This window comes from Equus caballus, chromosome 23, assembly GCF_041296265.1.
Source record: "Equus caballus isolate H_3958 breed thoroughbred chromosome 23, TB-T2T, whole genome shotgun sequence".
Taxonomy (NCBI): Eukaryota; Metazoa; Chordata; class Mammalia; order Perissodactyla; family Equidae; genus Equus; species Equus caballus.
In genome coordinates this window covers 64,678,567-64,701,266 of record NC_091706.1, presented here as the reverse complement: position 1 = coordinate 64,701,266, position 22,700 = coordinate 64,678,567, and the positions used below count along the sequence as shown (strand labels likewise).

At 40.1% G+C, this 22,700-nt stretch overlaps 1 protein-coding gene across 6 annotated transcripts in view; it reads right to left on the bottom strand.

The window, feature by feature from the left end:
• AUH (AU RNA binding methylglutaconyl-CoA hydratase) overlaps positions 1-22,700 on the bottom strand; it is a 155,575-nt gene that overhangs the window by 79,740 nt on the left and 53,135 nt on the right. For all 6 annotated transcript variants that reach the window (XM_023627549.2, XM_023627552.2, XM_023627551.2 and 3 more), the window contains 2 exons: positions 12,227-12,319; positions 10,502-10,558 (listed from right to left, as the gene is read on the bottom strand). In XM_023627549.2, the coding sequence (XP_023483317.2) occupies positions 10,502-10,558; positions 12,227-12,319 (150 nt within the window). The remainder of the gene's footprint in view (positions 1-10,501; positions 10,559-12,226; positions 12,320-22,700) is intronic.

The window sequence follows — 22,700 nt, the reverse complement described above, 5'->3', positions numbered from 1 at the left end:
AATAAGCCAAGTGCCTATCCAAGTGAACAGATAATCAGACTGTGGTATATCGATACAATGCGATACCATTCAGCAGTAAAAAGAAATTACAACAGAAATAATAATAAAGTTAAGTGTCTGTCCTGCTAACGCACCAGTAATATTATAAGCCCACATACTATCCTCACCAATTCTCACGATGGCCCTGTGATTCGGACATTATCATCACCTTCAATTTACTAAAGAAGAAAGTGAAATATAATGTGCAGAAATAACTTGCCTAATGAAATAGAGTTCAGTGAGAGAGGCGGGAACCAAGTCCAGATGGCTCAGCTCAGAGCTCCTCCCGTGAACCACCACTCTGTCAGCAGGCACTCAGCCACAAACACCAGTGCCTTGTGGGTAGGCGCGTCTAGTGTGTCTAAGTGAAAAGGATGTACCCTTAACTCCACAGCTACAGATGAGCGTTCTTGTTATCATTAGACTGGACATGTATGTTGTAAGATAAAATGCTCAGGGGCACGCACTGAGGGCAAGTCTGAACACTTCACACCCTGTTTTGCCCTTTACAGGCATTAGAGATTCAAAAACTAGTCACCAAAATGGGTGATTTGTGAAAAGCAAATTCAGTTTTATTTTTAAAAGATGGGGGGAATGAATTGCCACTCTTCCCAATTTACAAATTTACCTTCCTTTATGAACTTTTTACATATTTCATTTAATTGCTCTCGGACATCTGCTTTCTACACTGCTTCAAGCAATTCTTAAAACCAGTTATTTAACTTGATACATACAATAAACACTATAGAATATTCAAATGCAACTAAGGCTATCTTGATTACACTAAACAACAGGAAAGTAACATGCTGTTCACAAAAAGAATAATCTGGTTTCTTAAAATACCAAGTTACTAGTTATTAAAAAAAACAAGAAAAAATAAAACAAAAATGAGAATAGTCACTAACATCAATCTGAGGTCATAAGGAAATAAAAGTACTTATAAATTGCTGACTAATTCTATTCCATTACTTACATAATTTGGCCACATACAGCAATAAAGTGAATTTTAATGAAGAAAAACATGCCGTTGAAGTAAATAAAATATTCCTGTAATAGTAATTCTCCAATTTACTCTGTGTAACCACTCTTTGAAGTTAACCTCATTCCCTCTCCTTGAAGAGCAGTAATTTACACATTTACTAACTCACTGAATGCCGACCAGCCCTGTGGTCTCAAATTCTGGGAATGAGAGAGACAGTCTCTGGCTTCAGTAAGCTTCAAAGATTTGTATAATTTTACATTTTACATTTAAATTTATGGATTTTGAGTTAATTTTTGTACAAAGTGTGAGACTCAGGTTATTTTATTTTTGCATATACATGGCCATCTTTTCCAACACCGTACTTCCTCCACTGAACTGCTGTGTACCTTTGTCAAATATCACCTGGCCATCACCTGATACACCTTGATATATACCATTTGTATGGGTCTATTTCTGGATTCTGTTGTGTTCCACTGATCAATGTGTCTATCCTTTCACCAACACCACACTGGCTCTGCAGGCAATAAATTCTCTTAGTTTTCCTTAATTTGAGAACATTCTTATTTCACCTTCATTCCTAAAGGACATTTTCTCTTGAGATAGAATTCCAGGTTGACAGTTTTTTTAGCAGTTTAGAAATGTTGTTCCACTTATTTCTGGATTCCACTGTTTCTGATGAGGAACCTATTCATTCAAGTCATTGTTTCCCTGTATATAATGTGTTACTCTCCTCTGACTTTCAAGATTTTTTTTGGTCTTTAGTTTTAAGCAGTTTATGATGTGTCTGGTCATGGATTTCTTTGGGTTTATCTTGTTTAGGTTTACTCAGCTTCTTAAATCCTTAACATTTATGTCTTTCACCAAATTTGCAAAGTCTTCAGCCATTATTTCTTCAAATATTTTTTTTTCTGAACCACACTCTTTCTCTTTTCCTTCTGGGACTCTTGTGACACAAATGTTAAACATTTCAGTATTGTCCCATAGAGGAGTGCCTGAAGTTCAGCCCATTTGTTCACAGTCTTTTTTCTCTGTTACTCAAACTATATAATTCCTAGTGTTCCGTCTTCAAGTTCACTCACTCTTCTGTCATCTCTATTCTGCAATTCAGTCCATCCAGTGTGTTTTTTTAATTTTGGCTATTATTGTGTTTCTCAGTCCTAAAATTTCTATTTGTGGGTACTTTACATCTTTCATTTCTTTTCTGAAACTTTCTAGATTTCCATTTGTTCATGTGATGTAAGGCGTAAAATCAAGTCCAATATCATGTGCGGCCTAACGTCTAGGGAAACCAGGTGAAGCACAAATAGTTTGATCACAAGCTCCCCTCCCGACTCTGCTCCCATGGCTAAGTCCCCTAGCCAAACAACCCTCCTCATTAAAGAGACCAGGCAGTTTCTACTCACCACTGGATAGTGGGTTCCAGTTCCCTGCCAGACCATGGAATTACTCGAACAAGCCAATCGCATCCTCCCGAAGGAACCAGGGGGCACCCCCCCTTCTGCTCACTTCAAAGCCTACCTCCTACAGCCTGTTTTTTCACTCTGCTCCCGAGCAGAAGCTCCATGCAGCCCTGCATGGCATGGGTGTCTTCCTCCCCTGGGCTGTGAGTTTAACTGACTAACAAACTGCTATAGATCTCATCTGTCCAGGGTCAGGTGTCATATGTTCAGCCATCCCCAGAAACCTGGGACAGGAATTCCTCCCTCACCAACAAGGTGAAGAGGAGACAACTGAAACTGTACACCCTTACTTCTTGGAGCATTTTTGTAATAGCTGCTTTAAAATCTTTCTCAGATAATTCTAACATCTGTCATCTTAGTTGGCATCTGTTGATAGTCTCTCGACCATGCAAGTTGAGATTTTTGGTTCTTCATATGCTGAGTAACTCTGACCTGGACATTTCTGTTTTAGCATTCAATCAGCTTGGTCATATTCAGGCTGCACCCAACCAGCTTTCCATGGATTGCAGTTTCAGTGTCAGTTAAGTTTTCGAAGCCTTTGGCCAGTCTCGGATGTGGGCACTGGTCCATCTCTTGGTTCAAATTCTCCAAGTGTTTGGTCTGCTGTTTAGCATCAGAGACACACATGCACAGCCTGGGAGCTAGTCCAGGAGTTCACAAGTGATTCTAAGGGGTCCCCTACCTGAGCTCCTCATTCTTCACCATCTCCCTGGTACTTTCGAGTTCCTGGGGCTCCCCTTTTTTGGTCCTCTGGTGAGAACACTAGGGTTGCATTTACCTTGCTCTGTCTTGCACTTCCAACTATGCTGTGTCCAGGGCCAAATAGCAGACAGAGAAAAGAGAAGCAGTGGGACCTGCCCCCACCCTCCTCAGAAAATAGGTCTTCTGACTGAAGAATGTTCTCCTCCCTCAGCATTTCTGGTGTTCTGGGTCCTGGCTACCAATGCTGTTGCTACCAGGAAATTCATTTCCCAATTTCTCGAGCCTGAACTAGAAGGATTCTCCTGGAGTCCTCTCTCTGTGCCAATGTCCATTTCTGGGTTTTTTTAGAACAGAGCAGTTGATGCCAGGAAAAAAATTAATTCCACATTTTTATTTTCAGCCCAGACCACTCTCCTAAACTCCACATTTGCACAACCGTCTACTTGATTAAAATGGCACTTGAATGTTTAATGATTATTTTTAACCAAACATATCTAAAACAATATTCCTCAATGTCTCTTCCAGATCTGCTCTTGTCAGCTTTCCACATCTCAGTTGAAGGGAGCTCTGCAGTTGCAGTTACTTACTCCAGCCGGAATCCTTAGAGGTATTCTTCACATCCCTCTCTCTTTTACGTCCCTCATCCAGTCTGTCAGGAGATTCTCCAGAGTCCAGCCACACCACACCACATCCGCCACTGTTCCAGTCCAGGCCCTGGCACACTCCACTTGAACTACAGCAACAGGCTCTTGGCAGGAACAGGCTCCTGCCTCTAGCCTGGTCCCACTGGTGTCTACTCTTGGCACGGCAACCAAACAAATCTGTAAAAGCCTAAGATCACATTGCAGCTCTGCTGATAACCTGCTGTGGGTCCCTCTCATCCAGGGTAAAAGCTGTAACACCTCTCTGCTCGGACTCCCTCTTGCTTCTCTGACAGCATCTCCCACCAATCTCCTCCTCCTGTCCCTTACAGTCACAGGGCTGAGGTGAACATTCCAGCATGCTCCCATCTTAGCCCTTTATCCTGGAGGTTCCTTCGTCTGAAATGCTCTTCCTCCTGTCTGTATGATTAATTTCCTCAGTTCCTATCAGTCTTAACTCCCACGTTACCTTCTCAATGAAGCTTCCTCTGACCTCCCTATTTTAAAGTGCACACCCCCACCCCTCCGCAGACCCCCCACTCCATGTCTTTTTCTCCAGCACTCTGCACTTCTGCCACGGTTCACACAGTATCATTCGCCATGTCACTGCCCCTGTACGGGGCTGTCAGCTGCATGGCAGCACTGATCTTTCCTGGTGTGCTCCTGGCTGCATGCACAGGGTCTCCACCAGTGCATGGCTCAACAAATACTACTCAGTTAGGTGAATAAAATGCCTGGAACACAGCGTGAAAGCAACAGGAGCAGCAGTAGGAGGGGAGGTTAGAGATGTGCTGGGGAGCCGCCTTGCAGGCTTTAAAAACTGAGCCTGGTAGCTGACAGAATCCACGCTATTTTCTCAAACTCATGATTCCCAGGTGTAAATTGCCTTATTCCTGTTCAATTCCAACAACTTTACACTAACAGGGAAGTTATGATAGTTGTACACATGTTTAATCTCTCCTACCCGATTTAAGACGAGCAATTCCAAGGAGCATTGCTGAGTCATGTATATATATATGTATGTGTGTGTGTGTGTGTGTGTGTGTGCATACGTATACATATATATACATCTGCTTCCTCCACAGCAACTAACAAAATGGCCTGTTGACAGTGGGAAGTCAATAACTTCCAAAACACTCTAATTAGACATAAAGAAGTGAAGAGGTCACTGAATTACATTTTAAAGTACAAAGAAGTGAGACTCTGCATCATGAGACCTCTTAATAAATGCAGTAGACTTCAGAAAGCTGGCCTTCAGAGAGGTCACTGAGGAAGCAGTCCACTAAATGCCACAGTGCTATCCACTGTTCAAAATACTGAGAAAGGTCTGACATTACAGAAGCCTCTTAAGAAAGGCAGTCTTATTTTTGTTGTTCTACCTTTCTTCTTCCTGAAATAGTATGACCTTATTAATCAGATTTGGCACAGAAAGGTCTTTTGCTATTTATGAAAATCAAATTCACCCTCACAGGATAAAGATGAGTCACTGCTGAGGCTATTCAAAAGAATAAGCTCGGATTCTGATGTAAATTCTAAGAGGATTTCAACAAAGGTTATAAACAAAACTTTCCAAAATGACTACTGTGTTCAGGACAACACACACACACACAGGATTTAAAAATCCGTCATTACTTCATAGACACACCTTAAAATAGAGTTCCTGGACACCACGCCAAGAGACTGCCTTACTGCTAAACCCAGGCTGCAGCGAGACAGATGTGACAGCCCAAAGCCCTGCCCCTGGGGAGAAGAAAGCAGACAGAACTGGGGACTCTTGTTCTGGGCCCATGAAACCTCAGTGGTCTCATTTTCCTCCTTTCTTCTTTAATTTTGGGAACTTTCCATATCAATAACAATTATTAAAGATTCTTTCCCTGAAAAGTCTCTAAGAAGAGAACACTAAAAATGTACCAGTTAGTCCACTGTAAACAAGCAACCAGTTATCGTCACCCAAAGTGAGACAACCTGACATTAAGTGCCATCAAATGAAACGAAAATGAAATACAGAGCCTGGTCCAGTTACTGTTCTGGGCACAATTGTTTAACCTAAGTTTAAACATGAGTAAATAACTTAGTCAAGTCAGAATGTGCAACCCTGAATTCTGTAAAAACAAACAAACAAACAAACAAAATTAGTGCTATAAAAAACAAAAAGAGATGGAAGAGTTATCTAGATTAAAAAAAAACAGATCTAACTAAATGCAATGTATGACATTTAACTGGATCCTGAATTGGAAAAGCAAAACAAAAAAACAACTACAAACAATATTTTGAAACACCCAGGGACATCTGAACATTCATGTTAATTTGTTAGGTGTGATAATAGTGCTGTGGCTACATAAGAGTCCATTCTTATTCTTAGAAAAGGCATGCTGAAACATTTAAAGGTTCAGCTTGTTGCTCTGAAATATTTCAGCAAGAAAATATGGATATGCAGACGAGGGAGACAGAGAGGCAGAAGCGGGGCCCGGGGAGGGACAGGTCTTGATGAAGGGTATAAAGAGGTCCATTTTACTGCCTTTCCAATTTCTTAAAAGTTTGAATATTTCCAACATAAAGAGCTGGAGAAAATAAAAGAGAACCACAGAGCAGAGGAAATACTAAACATCTTGTCCACAGCAATGTATACTCAAGCAGAAAGCCTTAACAGTTATCTGAGTTACAATAAGGTGTCCTCCAGCAGCTGAGGCAAGAAACAAAGGCCAGGGATGAGAAACCGCCCACCATTTCTGTGCAAACTTAAAGAAACTCCCTAAAATCCTAAATTAAAGGCTCCTAATCCTCTGAACTTGTTTTATTTGGTTCTCATCAATCTGTTAAAGAGTGGTACTGTTTGAGGAGCTATTTCTAAAGGAGAATTTTATTTTATACTATGAACCTTCTCCCATTTGGGGAGAAGACAGGAAGTTTAGCTGCTTTCTTAAAGGTGAAAATACTGGAGAACAGAATAGGGCCATGTGGTACACAACAATCCCCAATATAATCCAGAATATTATAGGAAGGTCCTAGGGTAACAATTTTAATTATCTTTAAATTGCCTAGTGCATTAAATCATTAACACTGTATTCTGTATAATATTTGTCTATAATCAAATATATATATTAAAAATAAAAGTACTGGTATAAGTATATGACAATTACATTCCATTTTTTAATTTCATCTAATATAACATTATTTAAAGAAGTTCAATTTGGTTTTAATGTTTCTACATTCTTTTACACCTTCCTTTTCATTAAAAACTAGACAATCTCCTTCCTGGTAAAAACTGAAATTTAGTAACTAATCTAAAACCTGCATTATAGTAATGGTCCATTAATACTCGTGTTCACTAGGAACATTACTATCTTTTCAAAACAATCATTTTATAATTTAACTTGTTTTAAGAAAATTTCTAAAATATACCTTAAAAATAATTATATTATCATTCAGGTTCAAATTCAAGTAAAAAAAAAAAAAAGAAGAAAACTAAATGCTAGGTTTTGATCAATTATTTCCCAGTAAACTGTTATCACAAAAGAGCAGAAGTGATAATTATATGCCAACCAAGTGGATCAGGTTAACTCTTTCGTGTTTATCAAATATACAGTAAATCCAAATGGAGAGGTACAGTTTCATCTGGATTAACTTTCAAATGCTGCCCAGGATGGAACCATGGGCCTGTCTGACAGAAGAGCATTATGTGTTGGACTCAGAACACATCCATCCTCTAGACTGGCTGCAGTCCATATATTTCACCCTAAGATATTTATTTCATCCACCTATTAAAAAGGAAAGCGAAGCATTTATTTTCTCCACAATATTCTCCTGTATCTGAGTTCTCCCCACTTTTTCTGCCCGTCTACTCCTGTCTGAAAGAGACAAAAGGCTGTGGCTGCTGACAGTGAGGGAAGGTTCACTGCCGGGCGCCGGCCGCCCAGGAGACCCCCTGGCTGCTTGACGAGCACCTATGACAGGCAGAGGGGTAAGCATCTTCTTCCAGCCAAGAGATCCACCAACAACAGAGAAAAAATTCCGTGTAGTCTACTGTGTCTATTATAAAAAGCCCTTTATAACAGTTAACAGAAATGTTTATAGCCAAAGAGAGGACCTCTCAGAGATTATTTTAGGCATGACAAATTTGCCAATTTATAAACAGCTTTTTAAGGGGGAAAAAAAAAAGCAGTGTTTTTATATGAGGATCTTCTATGAGAGAGGGAAGGGAAGAAATGGAGATGGTGAAAATATGTGGATTAAAAAAATCTGTGCATGGAACAGAAGAGGATTTTCCCTCACAAAAATTTCAGAAATAGCTCCTTTAGATAATACATAAAAAATCTTACTTAAACTGTTCTGCTTTCAAAAACATTCAGGCTTTACTTAGGGTAAGCATAAGACCAATGTTAAAATGAACCAAAAATTCTTTGTGCAGTTCTTTTTATCTAAAAGTAAACATGTGCCCTCCTATGGAATTAGATTCATTTTCAATAAAAAATACAATGCTACATAACTATACATGCTATGAGCTATGAACTTTAGCTTCATTACATTAAAGGAGCAAGTGAAATATATTCCTCCAGACTCACTTAGGAAAAAAGAGAAGAAAAAGAAAACAATCCTTTATAAATAGATGGGAAAATGTTAAAGCATTCTGAATTTTATGGCAAATACATTTATTTAATAAAAGTTTTAAACATAATTGTGTTCATGTGAATACATAGCCCAAATTCAATCACATCTACAAAGAGTGGGTGCTGATTGATGGGTCCACTGTTGAGGAGGGCCCTACAGAACTGCAGTCCCCCGGAAGGAAACGCTCATCTCTAGAGCTCAGGCGGCACAGACAGCACCCGGAGGAGACGGCAGGGGCTGAAGGACGCTATCACCTTCATGTCTGGAGTACAGTCAATCGAGCTTTTTCATCTAATCAAACCCAACAGTACTCTCATATAACCATTCTACCTTCTGGTGATTTTAATACAAAACATTTCATATTCAAGACACAGTAAATATCCAAATTACCAAGTTCATCTTCCTCCCACCCCCTCTCTCTGTCACCTACTAATTCTCTGTCCAAAAACATAAACACTAAAAACTACCGTGTTCGTTTCCTGTGGCTGCTGTAACACATTACCACAGACTTGGTGGCTTAAGACAATAGAAATTTATCTCCCCCAGTCCTGGAGGCCAGAGGCCAAAGTCAAGATGTTGGCAGGGCTGGGTTCCTTCTGCAGGCTCTTAAAAAGACGCCCTAGTTTCTGGCAGCTGCCAGCAATCCTTGGCCTTCTGTGACGTGTCAACACAACTCTCCAATCTGTCTTCGTCTTCACATGGCCTTTTCCTGGCTGTTTCTCCTCTTTTGTCTGAGTCTTCTCTCCCTGTAAGGACACTGGTCATTGGATTTAAGCTTCATGCAGATAATCCAGGATGATCTCTTCTCCAGATCCGTAACTTAACTACACCTGCAAAGACCCTTTTTGCAAATAAGGTCACACTGACAGGTTCCAGATTGACAGACCTCTGAAGGGCCACCAGTCAACTGCAGTCACTATCTTTCTAGGATGAGTTATATCCTAATTACCAATAAATCCTTACTTCTTAAAAGAATTTCAAAAACATGTCATATCCTTTTTCCAAATCTTGTTTTATTTCACACGTTAGTTATCTAATAATTCTTTTCAAATGGATCCATTTTCTTACAAATCCTTCTTTCAGTGTTTTTATTAGTCACCATGAAACAGGTTGACATGGTAGAACAGGCAGATATTAAATGCTTTTACCTACAAGAATAGCATGTTCATGGATGACCAAAGTAGAAAACTTAGTGAGTCTTATACAATGATCTGAGTAGTCTTCACTGAAGTTTTAATCTCTACTTATACACTCTAATCAGAACAAATACTCTTATAATGATAAGGTTAAACATACAATTTTAACCTATTCGGGTACAAACATACCTGAAGCGTTCAAACACTGCCTTTAATTTTTATACTGTTACTATTATTTCATTCATACACCAATGAGTTATCAACATGCACATCTTCAAATGAAGTATACTTTTTGAAAGAACGACTTCACGAAATGGGATTACCTCCAAATTCTCTACATCAGACAAAAGAACAGAAATTTCAGATTTATTGGGTGATGGAAGATCTCAGTATCAGTGCTGGAAAAGCGCTTTCTTCCACAGGTCTCCCTAAGGAAGCAGTGCATCTACGGTTTTGTAGTGACAGAAGAAACAGCACCATCTCAGCTCCAAACGCAGGCTCCCACTAACCCCAACCTTTGTCCTGCCACACAGAAACACAAGACAGCTGGCACGAAGCCGGGAAGCCCCGCCCCTCCTCCACAGGGTCTGATCGTGGGCCTGAAGCTCTCTGAGGGCATGCACATTTATACACCCACATAACAGTTTCAAAATATCGGCGTAATCCTTCAAGAATAACGTGACTGGAACAATAACTTAAAAATTAAGTCATACAGAAAAGCACAGAAGACAGCACAAAAAGAGAGCAACAGCCAGTGTACCCGCCATCTTCACATCTACGTAAGCTAAAAGAGCACATCTGGAATACAGACTTTGCTACAGAAGCAAACAGTGCAGCATTAGTCTCTTTACCCAAAATGCTGCCTTTCAATTACATCTTTGTGCCTTAGGCCATTTGGGGGAACAAATCAAGATGGGTGTGAACAATTCATACCTCCACCGGGAATAATTGCCAACTTTGTTTCAACCAGGCCCATTTTTGCAGAGGAAGCTAAAAAGGAAGGAAGAAAATTAATTAACATCCATATCATCAAATTCAAACACAATGATTTGAAAAACTTAGTAAAATAAGCTACATTCTATTAATTATGTCTGTCACAAATCCTTTTAAAAATTACTTCAGAAGGCATTTAGTTATGGAAATAAGTAAACACTCTAAATTATATTATATATATTAAGAGATTCACACAACATTTTCTGTTAAAAATTGCTTAGCAGTGAATTAATTTTTGATGCAGAAAGACCAGGGTTGTAACTACATAATTTGATCTGACACTGCCAAGTCATGTTTGAAGGCTTAGATCCCATTAATTATTCAGGACGAGGAGAGAGGCTGTGTCTGACAAGTATGAATTCTTTAGCTGCCTGAATAGTCCTCCAGATCAAACAGCTTAATATATCATATCAGATATGGCAACTTTTCAAGACCAAATCTCTAGTTACTTTTGACAAATGGTTTTACTGTTCTGACAGCTGGACAGGGTTCCTTCTTGTGTTTGTTTTCACAGCTACTTTAAAACATCTTAATTATTTCTTTATTTGCATATCCAAATGTACTTGGACTACTTCCTGTATCCTAATTCCCAGAATCATTCTTTCATAAATGGATTACGTGTACCTTAGATTTTCAATTTAAAACCCAGTGATTTCAGACAAGAAAACAGAGATCTAAAATAAAGGGGAAAGTGTACACATGGACTAGCAACTACAAATCCCAAGCAACAGTCACCATAAAACTATTAAAAACAATTATATTGATTCTACTTTTAACAGGCAGCTCCATCAGAAGTGATAGTGGGAACCAGGGGAGGAACACTGACAAGCATTTGCTGGCTTCTTTGCCCATTCCTTGGTCCCAGAGCCCCTTCGTCACGGCACTGAGCGAGCAAAGACACAGTGCTGTGACCACACAGCATAGTGTTGAGAAGATAGTGTCGAGGACAGCGGTGGCAATATACAGTGCTCTGGCAGGGTAACAGGAGTGAGGGCTGTGACTCCAGACTGCTTGGGTTCAAATCCCACCTCAGTCACTGATTTGGGGCTTGTGACTTCACTCTCTCAGCCCTAGCCTCCTCAGGCACCACTAAGCATCTATCTCATAGGGCTGTTAGGCAGATGAAGTGAGTTAATACACGTCAAGTGCTTAGAGAAGCGCTGGGCACTAGGTCAACACTCGGCACATGGTCAGCACTAACTGTTTTCATTATTATTTTCACAATCACTTCATCTAATCCTCAGAAAACCATGCAAGAAGAAAGTGAACCTCAGAAAGGTTGTTATTATTATTGTAGCTAACAATAATTAAGTGCCTGGACTAGGCACATGTCATAAATTAACTCATTTAATCTTCATAACAGCACTGTCATTTCCCCTTATTTTAGAAGAGGAAACTGATCTAACAAGGGCAGGACCCAAGATGCCAATTCAGTGCTGTCTGATCCATTTCCTGTTCTCCTTTCCTACTGCTAAGACTGAACAAGAGACCATAAAAGACTGTTTTCTTAACTGGAAATTTTAAATACTTCATTAAGCCAAACAGGTGACTTTTTCTAAATGTTCTACTCAACAATAGGAAAAGAATAAAATACTTGGAATCATCTGAAGAGTAAGCAGAAACCCCATTTTTAAAAAGTTATGTTTTAATAGCATTAACGCTCACCTGCTACTCTTATGTCGCATGCTAAGGCCAATTCGAGGCCACCACCTAAAGCGAGCCCATCTATTGCTGCAATCGTTGGCACTGGAAGGTTGGCTGAAACAGAAAGAAAGATTTTATGCTTCTTCAGTAAGACCTTATTATGTAATTCATTTTAGACTTTTTTTCTGTAAATATATTTTTAAATGGGATATTGTATATAGAATTTTGTATCTCTTTTGCCTTTAACAAAATAAGCATTTCCTTCATCACTATTCTTCAAAAACACGCAATGATTGTACAGTCACGTGTTGCTTAACGATGGCAATACATTCTGAGAAATGCATCGTTAGGTGATTTTGTCACTGTGCAATCATAGAGTGTACTTACACAAACCTAGATAGAACAGCCTACCACACACCAAGGCTATACGGTACCAATCTTATGGGACCACCATCACATACGCGGTCTATCACTGACCAAAACATCATTATACAGAGTTCCATCACATAAGTGTGTAATATTATCTTTAAATCTTCCCATATTACTGAAATACTTTCATAAATATTTTCTGTTGAAATAACAGAATCACAGTTCTGACTTCGTAAACTTAAAGTCGAAAGCCTTTTATGAAATGACTGGTTCATACAAATTTCATATTGAAATGACTTGGGTATAATTGCAAAATTCACGATCCTTTATGGGTTTCTTTGGTGCTTAGAATGACGGGGTCTCATTCAAAGAAGTAATACATCTATTCAAACGAGACAGAAGCAGTCCAACTGGCTGCTGGGGCACAGCACACTAGCTCTATCATTTAGTAATGAGGACAATGACAGTAGCTTGCCTATCAAATACCACACTTCAAAAGAAAGAGGCTCTGAGAACCTACCCAAAAGCATGACTGGGAAGGGGCCAGCCAGTCACAGAATGCAAAACCAAACTTTCTTGAGTACAGAAACAGAAAATTACTTTAATGAGACTTTTATAAATGATGAATCACAGATTTCACTTTTATAACTGGTTCAAACACAGACTGGTTAATTATTCTGTCAAGCAGAATCCTTCCCACTAATTTCATTTTTGACTACGGGAATGTGAAGCTAGGCTGGCCAACCTTAACACAGAAACAGAATGTGGATAGTAAAAAGGTACCATCTCTTCACTGTCCTCACCACAAAAAGAAACAATAACTGTGTGACGTGACAGAAGTGTCAGCTAACACTACGGTGGGAGTCACACTGCAGGACATGAACATATCAAAATTACAGGTTGTACACCTTAAACTTACACAGAGTTATATGTTCACTGTATCTCAATTTAAAAAAAAATAAAACAAAAGTGAATAAATAACTAAAAACAAAGTAAAAAGGTGCCATTCCTAAACATCTCTCTCGCACAGGTATTCCGACGTGAAATTCCACAGACAGAGAGGTTCCCTCCTTGATCCCTTTTAAAATATTCAAATTTTTTCAAGTACACTGAGTTTTATTAATACCTGCAGGAATTTATCAGATTTCTTCTAAAAGCAAAGTCTGAAAACGCTGGGATGGAGCACATACAGACGCTGCCACCTGAGGCAAAGGCGCTCTCGGGAGAGCAGGGGCGGACAGGGCATATTTCATTATTTGTACCTATCTGCACATTTCGAGGGGGGCGCCGGCAGCTTGAAAGGGCAGAAAAAATTCACTGGTGCTCCACGTAAGGTACTTTACAGCACACTTGGTGAAAAGTGAACAGACAGCTATGTCAGAGTTTACAGTTAAGAAATGAGTTTAGGGGCCAGCCCTGTGGCCAACTGGTTAAGTTTGCATGCTCCGTTTTGGCAGGGTGAGGTTCACCAGTTTGGATCCTGGGCACGGACCTACACACTGCTCATGCTGTGGCAGTGTCCCACACAGAAGGGCTAGAATGACCTAAAACTAGGATATACAACTATGTACTGGGGCTTTGGGGAGAAAAAAGGAAAGAGGAAGATTGGCAAGAGATGTTAGCTCAAGGCCAATCTCCCTCAACAACAACCAAAAAAAGTAGACTTAAAAAAAAAAAAAAATGAGTTTAATGAAAAAAGAATATCCAGTTAATTTTATCCGACAAAAACAAAGGAAAAAAGCCAATTAAGTAAAATATTGGCAAGTAAATCTGAGTGGCTCCCAAGGTCATCTCAAGCCACAACGAGTAAAACGGAATTCCTTTGTTACCCAGCTCTCAATCCTCCTTCCTTTCTACAAACCTAGCTTCAGAAATTACATATTTCTAGATTCCTGTAATCTATTACCTCCCCAAACTCAAATCTCTCCCATCGAAACCCTCCCCTAGAGCTCGCTATGGGCTCACCTCACCTCCCTCTAAGACAAGCTTCTGGAGGAAATGGAGTAAACAGGTGTCACCCACTCCACTCACCTCCACCTCACAGCTCTAGGTCCCACTCCATCTCACCCAGACTGCTCTTGTCCCACTTACCAGTGACACTGTGAAGCTGTCCCATAACCAATGGGCACTATCTGGTCCCTATTAAACTTGTTGCCTCTGAAGATCAGTGACATCAACCCTGGACACTCCTCCTCCTTGAATTCCTCTCCTTATTTGCCTGCTGGGTCCCTCCTTCAACTTTCCTGCCTTTCTTTCTGCCTCTGGTTATTTCTCAGACTTCCTCCCTCTCCACAGAAGCTCTGCCCACGAGGTCTCATTTCCATCCATAACTTGCACCACCTATAACACTAATAATATCTAAATCTCTACCTCAAACCAACTTCTCTCTAAACTGTATCTCTATAGCTACCTATCTGTTGGACATCTCCACTTAAATGCTTTATCGTGTTCAAACCAACTTCCTGTCAATCCTTCTAGATTCTATTTCACGTTTGGTAGCACCTCCATCCACCAAGTTACCCAAGACAAACACCCAGAAGTCATCCCAGATGTCCTCCTTTCCAATGCCCTTACAGCCAATTGTTTTCTAACTCCTGTCTGACAGCTCACAAATTTGCCAGTCCCCCTCCCTTTTCTACAGCCAGACTTCTGGGTCCCCTCATTTCTCACCAGCAGGAAGTCTCTAACTGACTTCCTTCACCTGCAATTTGCCCCTTCTAATACATCTTTCATCTCCTGGACGATAATCTTTCTAACATGCAAACACAGTCATGCTATTCCTCTATTTGAAACTGCACAATGATTTACCCCACATTCAGAATATAAATGGAGAAAACTTTCAGCACGGCACGGGAGGCACCTGATGAACTAGGCTCTGCCCATCTGCCGATCTCTTCTCCAGTCTCAGACACATACTCCGTGTTCCATCCCCAAACTACTTACAGCACCTCCAGAAGTCATTCACATCCCTACCTGTGTACTGGGTGCCCTCTGCCTGGAATGCCTCGCTGGTCCCTAACTGTCTTTCAAGGCACTGCTCACAAGTCCCTTCCTTTACGATTCCATGGCACTCTGTAATGCTTTTCTATCATCACCATACCGCCCATTCTGAAACAAAGATTAACACCGCATCAATGCCGGTCAATAGCATCCTTCTTACCACTCTGGAACAAACTTTAAGGCTTCTCACTGTCTCTCCGTCTCTATTACATTAAACCTAGTATTCTCCCTACTTTTCTTTTTATTATTAACTTTTCACTTAATACTTTAAAGAAATAACATGAATATATGCAGCCCTGTAGAGCTCCAGAAAACAAAAGCAGAGAGTTGCCAAGCTGGAGAAAGCAACAGGAAGAGAGTGGAGTATTCTCTCCCTGCTGTGTGAAATGCTGGTCAACAGTGAGAGCTGAAGGCACTCGCTGAACATCTGCTGGAAGCTGACTCTTCGGAAAGAAATTACAGAAGTGAGGGCAATGGATCTCCAAAATCAAACCCAGGCCTGACATACATGTGCTACTGAGTTCTAGTTTCTGAAAACTCCAACCCATCATAAATAGGAACTGTCTCACATTCCTTAGCTTGTTCCCTAAAAATAGGAACAAACTTATGTAACATATATGGAAAGACGATCATATCAAATTGTGCACTGAAAATGGAGACTAAATAGAAGGGTCAAGGGAATAAATTGACCGTAAATTACAAAAGTTACATTGCATAACTTCATAAGCCCTGGAGCATAAGAGAAAGCAAACAGGAAGATTACAATTCCTGGTCACCTATAATGTTCTTAGTGCTGTACTGCAACACAAAGGGAATGAGGGCCTCAGAACGAGCTGACAAGGCTTTGCTCTACCTTTTTATTAGTTAGTATTCTCAAATAAATATTAGACTTAAAATCACACAGCCAATAGAAAGTTTAAAAGCATCATTTTTTCAGAAGCATAAAATGTCATTAAAAGAAAAAAAAGATTTAATGCACATAAAAAACACAAATAAAATTGATTAATGAATATATATCCTTCCCCTTCACTGTGAGAAGTACTAGAAACAAACGTTATGTGATCAAATGAGGAGGGAGGGGCCTGCCCAGCAGCAGGTTTCCAGCTCCACACCACTTGGAGTATGGGGTTTACATAATGCAGAGGGAGGGAACGAGGAGAAGTAAACAAATACAAACGTGCTGACCCAGGAGACAAGAGGGCAGGGAAGGAGCTGAAATAATCGTCTCAGGCTTTCTAATTCTGAAGCTAGAGACTATAACACTTTTCCCTAGACGCTTATACTTTTTGGAAGTAATGAAAATTATTTTTAAATGTGACAGTTAAGAACTAGAGAAATTTTTTCAAGGGGATAAAATTTTCAACATTACAATTTATATGACATATATAACACAAAATGACAAGAAATGTGGGGGTCCTTATACAAAAAAGAACAAGGAAAATAGGATGTTAACACTCTCAAATCATTAAATAGATAAACTACTTGGCCCTTTCAAATATTAACATAAATTGGCATTATATAAAGCAGTTTATAAAATTTTTTCCTTCTAAAGAATTATTTAAGTAAAATAGCTTAATTAGCATTCAATGAGTAATTAAATTTCAACCGTTTTACAATATTATAAATCCTGAAGTTCTACACAATCCTAATTTTTCCCTAAAAGATGTTTTTCTTAGTAAATTTTTTTCAGGAAAATATGAATCGTATCAAAGCACATGCTAGTTTCACGGTCACCTAATATGCTTGTTTTTACATCTAGTATTTCTTCTACTTGGGAGCACTTAACAATCTTAGAGGAAACAATGAAACACACCTTTCAAAAGGCAGATTATCAGTTTCAAAGCCCTGAGAAACATCACCATGGTAGTCATGTAAGAGTGCCACGGAGTGAGACAGCAACTGCCGGGGCAACGGCTGCTCCCACAGCAATAGGAAGAAACGATGGCTCAGGATGTTACACAACTACGGGGATCAGACACTATTTTGAGTTTAGTACCAGGAAACAAGCCAGGTATGACAAAGAAGATAATAATCCTCTGAAATGCTCCTAAAAATATAATTAAAGCAAACAATTAGTTTTGCTATTTTAAGAGAAAAATAAAGGAGCTACGGGAAAGCTGTGGTCCGCTTCAGTAGTCTGCAGAAGACAGCACCGCGAGGATAACTGCGGTCAGACGGCCATGAACGTGAGGAGAAGGGAAGTCAGGCTCTACTTTCAACACATACGTGTTGAGACAGATACGACACATATGTAGGTTTTCAGATGTTTCTAGAAAAATATAAACAATTCAATTACTAAGGAAAAATGCTAGCAGCAGTCATGATTTTTAAATTTGATTTTGCTTGAAGAACAGTGTTCTTACACAAATCAGAGAAATCAAATATTTTAAAAGAAATGCCCATATAGTAAGTATACTGGAAATCTGACTTTATTGAAATCATTGAAGAAGAAGAGAAATAAAATCAAGGTTAACTGAAAACTATAATAAATTCCTAATGACCCCTAATTTCAGCCAAAGTTTCACCTTCAGCTTAACACACTCTGTGTCACATTCTCATCATCAAGTTTCAAATGAATCAAAAAACAAAACAAAACAAAACCACTCCTGCCCAAAGCCTACAGGCTAGCTGCACCCTGGCTCTCCTGGAGGCCCAGGGCTTCTGAGAAAGGAGCCGGCCTGGACGCCAACACATACACTCACCTCATCACACAGGGGGCTGGGGGCTTCAAACGGGAGGCACCATTCTCAGGCGTCAGAAGAGCGACAAGGGTGCAATCTAAGAAAAGCTGCTTGAGTTTGCTAAGTCCAGCACTCACCCACTTGTATAGCTACCTATGGATCTAGGAAATACTGGAAAGTGCTTACTATGTGTGACCACTGTTCTAAGCACCTTACAAAATTTAAACCCTCTACCAGCCTTATGACATCAGAACTATCATGCCCTTCACTTTACATGGGGACACTGGGCAGAGGAGCTGCTGTTACTTTCCTGCTGCTGCCACATTCGAGCTCAGGTGGTCTGGCTCAAGGATCTTGCTCATAGCCATTAATGCCTATCATCAGTTCTCACAGCCCAGACCCAGAGGACCCAGAGGACCCAGAGCCCCCACGGAAGGACTCAGCATTGTAAGCCATCCTTCCATGCCAGCAACCGAGCATCTAAGGACAGGGAAATGCTGAGACTCCACGAAAAGTCTGCCAAGCATGCTGGTTCTGCGCACTGCCCATTCCTGGAGACCTAGAGCAAGACCACAGTTCACTGGGTCCCCCTGGGGGAACCTCAGAAACCAGGCACAAGGTGCTAGTCAGGTGACCGTAACAGAGGGCTAACAAGCTCTCCCTGGGAACTCACAGTACATGACTGCAGGTTATTAAAGTAGAAAGGACCAACACCAGAGCATCCCCTTCCCACCCAAATTCCAATCGCAGACAGCCTCCCTGGGGAGACACAGAGAGGAGATGCTGACAAGGTTAAGTCCCTACACACTTCCATCCAGCAGCCTTCTCTGGAAGACTCTAACAAATACAACTAAGTCATGACTTCCACTGTCGACTGCTGATCCAGATGTGATAAAGCTCCCGGCACTTCAAATGCTGCTTGATGTGGCAAATGTAGTTGTTTCCATGTCTGATAAAAACATAACACTACAAGTAGTTTACTTTTACCTGGGAGGGGAAAGACACACCACGACTGCCTTGCTTCCTCAGCTCTCAGGTGCCATCTCCTTGCTACTCACAGTGCAGCTTGTGGGCCAGCAGCATTAGCATTACCTGGAAGCTTATTAAAAGTGTAGAACCCCAGGTTCCAACTTGGACCTACTGGACCAGGATCTGCATTTTAATAAGATCCCCAGGTGAAGCTCCGGATACTGCAGCTGACCCACAGGGAGCCTGACAATCGAACCGTCCCACAGGATAATATGCTGATCCACTACACTGATAGAGGAAGCAGGAGGAGCCTTAACTCTTGGGTAAGACTCATAAACGCAAAGATAGTAAAGATTTACCCACAAACAGCTGTAGCAGCTTTATGTATAGCTGCCCCAAACTGGACACAACTCAGTGTCATTATGCAGGACAGCCCCACAAATGGAATACTACTCAGCAATAAAAGGAACTAACTACCAATTCATGCTGAACTTCAACGAATCTCAAAAACAACATGCTGACTGAAAGATGACATGCAAAACACATCCACACTGTGTTCCATTTATAAAAAACTCTAAAACAGGGAGGCTGTCTCTATTGACAGAAAGCAGTTCAGCAGTTGTCTAGGAGCCAAGAGGGGGACAGGGAGGGACAGGACAAAGGGATTAACAAGGGCCATGAGGAAACTTCTGGGGATGATGGATATGTTCATCATCTTGATTGTGGTGATGTTTTCATAAGCCAAAGTCACCACACTGTACCCTGTAATATGTATTATTTATTGTATGCCAATTACACCTCAATAAACCTGTTTTAAAAAAATACGACCTAATTAATATGAAAATGTGTAAATCCAACAAAACATAGTGCAGCAGTTTCCTGATATTTGATAAACAGGGGTCAATTGAGAGATACGATTTAAAACTGATAAATGAAGTAATCCAGGTATGAGTCAAATTAAAATTATAAAGAAAACACTAAGAAAAAACAATGGGAGAAGAGAAAGGCGGGAGGGAAAAACTTAAAACTGGAAATATACCAATTCTGTCACTGCTCATAGTAAGAAGTCAACAGAACTTTCTAAAGGAACAGATGATCAAGGATACTAAATAAAGTTATAATAAAGATAACCAGGTGGTACAAAAGCACAACCCTTTATAATTATTAGAATAAACCTACAAACAGAACAAACCAGAAAAACACACAGCATACTTAAGATGATGCTTAAAATGTAAAATTGCCAAAATCAGAAGCACAGGAAATCATAATGACACACCTAACACCAAACAGATCAATATATTTAAAGGAGCTGTGTTCATCTAGTAAAAAAGGACTAGACTGGATCACAAAGCAAAACCCAACTACAAGCAGAACATTAGAGAAACACCTGAAACAAAAGAGAAAATAAAATTTTTAAAATGCAAAGGATGGGTATGGTATCTCAGAGTCAAAGACAAAACATCTCATAATCTTAATAAATAAGGGCAAAATTGGGCTAATAGGACAAAGAAAGGCACTTTATAAGGCTTAACGAAGGAGAAATCCACAGTGAAGATCTAGCAGCGAGAAAACGCACCAAGTAATACAACAGCAGCAGCCGCAAAGCAAAACACAGTCACCAGGACAAACATCACAGCCATTGTCTGACTGACACACCATCAAAAACCAGAAAATAATAAAAACACTCGCCAACTGGGGACAGACAAATCTGGATGGCCTAGAGGCACATTTTCTTCCCCATTTTAGAAGCTTAACAAAGAGCTGGCTCCACATGTGAGAATCAGCTCAGGGGAAGTGCAGGGGGCTGCAGAGGTACTTTCCCAATTAGAAAGTATCCCGTGTACAGACATTCTCTTCTTCCCTGTAACGCTAAATATATATAGCACTACACAGGTGGGTCCCACTCTCCTAACTTTGGCCCCCAAATGTCTTCTACCCCAACAGAATATTTGTTTATCTAAATGGGTAATTTTAAAATGAATAAATGGGCATACCCTGGACTCAGCTATTCCTGCGTCCTGCCCTCCAAGAACATAGTTCTCCTCCAGGTCTGCGTGAAGAGTGACCGGCGGACTGCGCAATGTAGGCTCTGGGCCAACTGCTGCAGGAGGAGGCCAGGGCCAACCCACTGTAGCTCTGACTGGGGTAAGCTGGCCTAACACTGGAGATCCAAATGAGCAAACCTCCTTGAAAACAGACCTAAAGGCACAACTTTCAACTTTGCCACCATCAGTAATAAAAATAACATTTTTGGGGCCACCCCAGTGGTGTAGTGGTTAAGTTCATGCACAACGCTTCAGCAGCCCAGCATTCATGGGTTTGGATTCCAGGTGCAGGCCTACACACTACTCATCAAGCCATGCTGCAGCAGCATCCCATATCAAAATAGAGGAAGACTGACACAGACGTTAGCTCAGGGAAAATCTTCCTCGAGCAAAAAGAGGAAGACTGGCAACAGATGTTAGATCAGGGTCAATCTTCCTCACCAAAAAAAAAAAAAACAACACAGAAGAAATGTAAAGGATACAGTAACAAGGGCTAATATATATCTAATTGGCAGAAAATAAATGGAACAAACATCCATCTAAATGAGTTCAAAATAAAGCAGCAAATTAAACCTGAAAGAAAAAGAAGGGAATTAATAAAAAATCAGGGTAAGAATTAATAAAACAGAAACAATAGAGAGGATAAACAAAGCTCAAAACAAATTTTTGAAATGTATAATAAAACTGGTAAGCCTCTGGAGAGACTGATCAAAGAAAAAAAAACAGGGCTGGCCCAACGACCTAGTGGTTAAATTTGCCATGCTCCACTTCAGTGGCCTGGGTTTGCAAGTTCAGATCCCAAGCCTGGACCTACACCACTCCTCAGCCATGCTGGGGTGGTAACCACATATAAAATAGAGGAAGAGTGGCACAGATGTTAGCTCAGGGCGAATCTTCCTCAGCAAAAAGAGAGAGAAAGAGAGGACACCAATAACCAATATCAGGAATACAAATGGAACATCATTGCTGATTCTTCAGACATTAAACAGGTAAGAGAATATTATGAATGACTTCATATTAATATATCTGAAAATCTAGAGGAAACAGATAAATTGCTAGAAAACTATAAACTTCCAAAAATGAAACAAAAAATAGAAAATCTGTTTATGTGGTTATTTTCATATATATGTACATAATCTATATATCAATATATGTATACAAATACATATTCATGTAAAAGCCAAGAAAAGGTCTAAAAATATACATATTAAATTAGATATCAGCAATAATTACTTATGTGGGGGAAAAGGGAATCGGGGAAAGCTGCTGAAAAGAGTTTTAAATTTTTATGTTAAACACATATTCAGATATTCCTTGTGAAACTAAAAGCTAACAAATACATTAAACGCCAAAAAGGAATTAAAGTGATTTCCTTTTCTTGGTCTCGTCAAATTCTAGAATATTCCAGAGCAATATTTTGGAGTAAGTGAT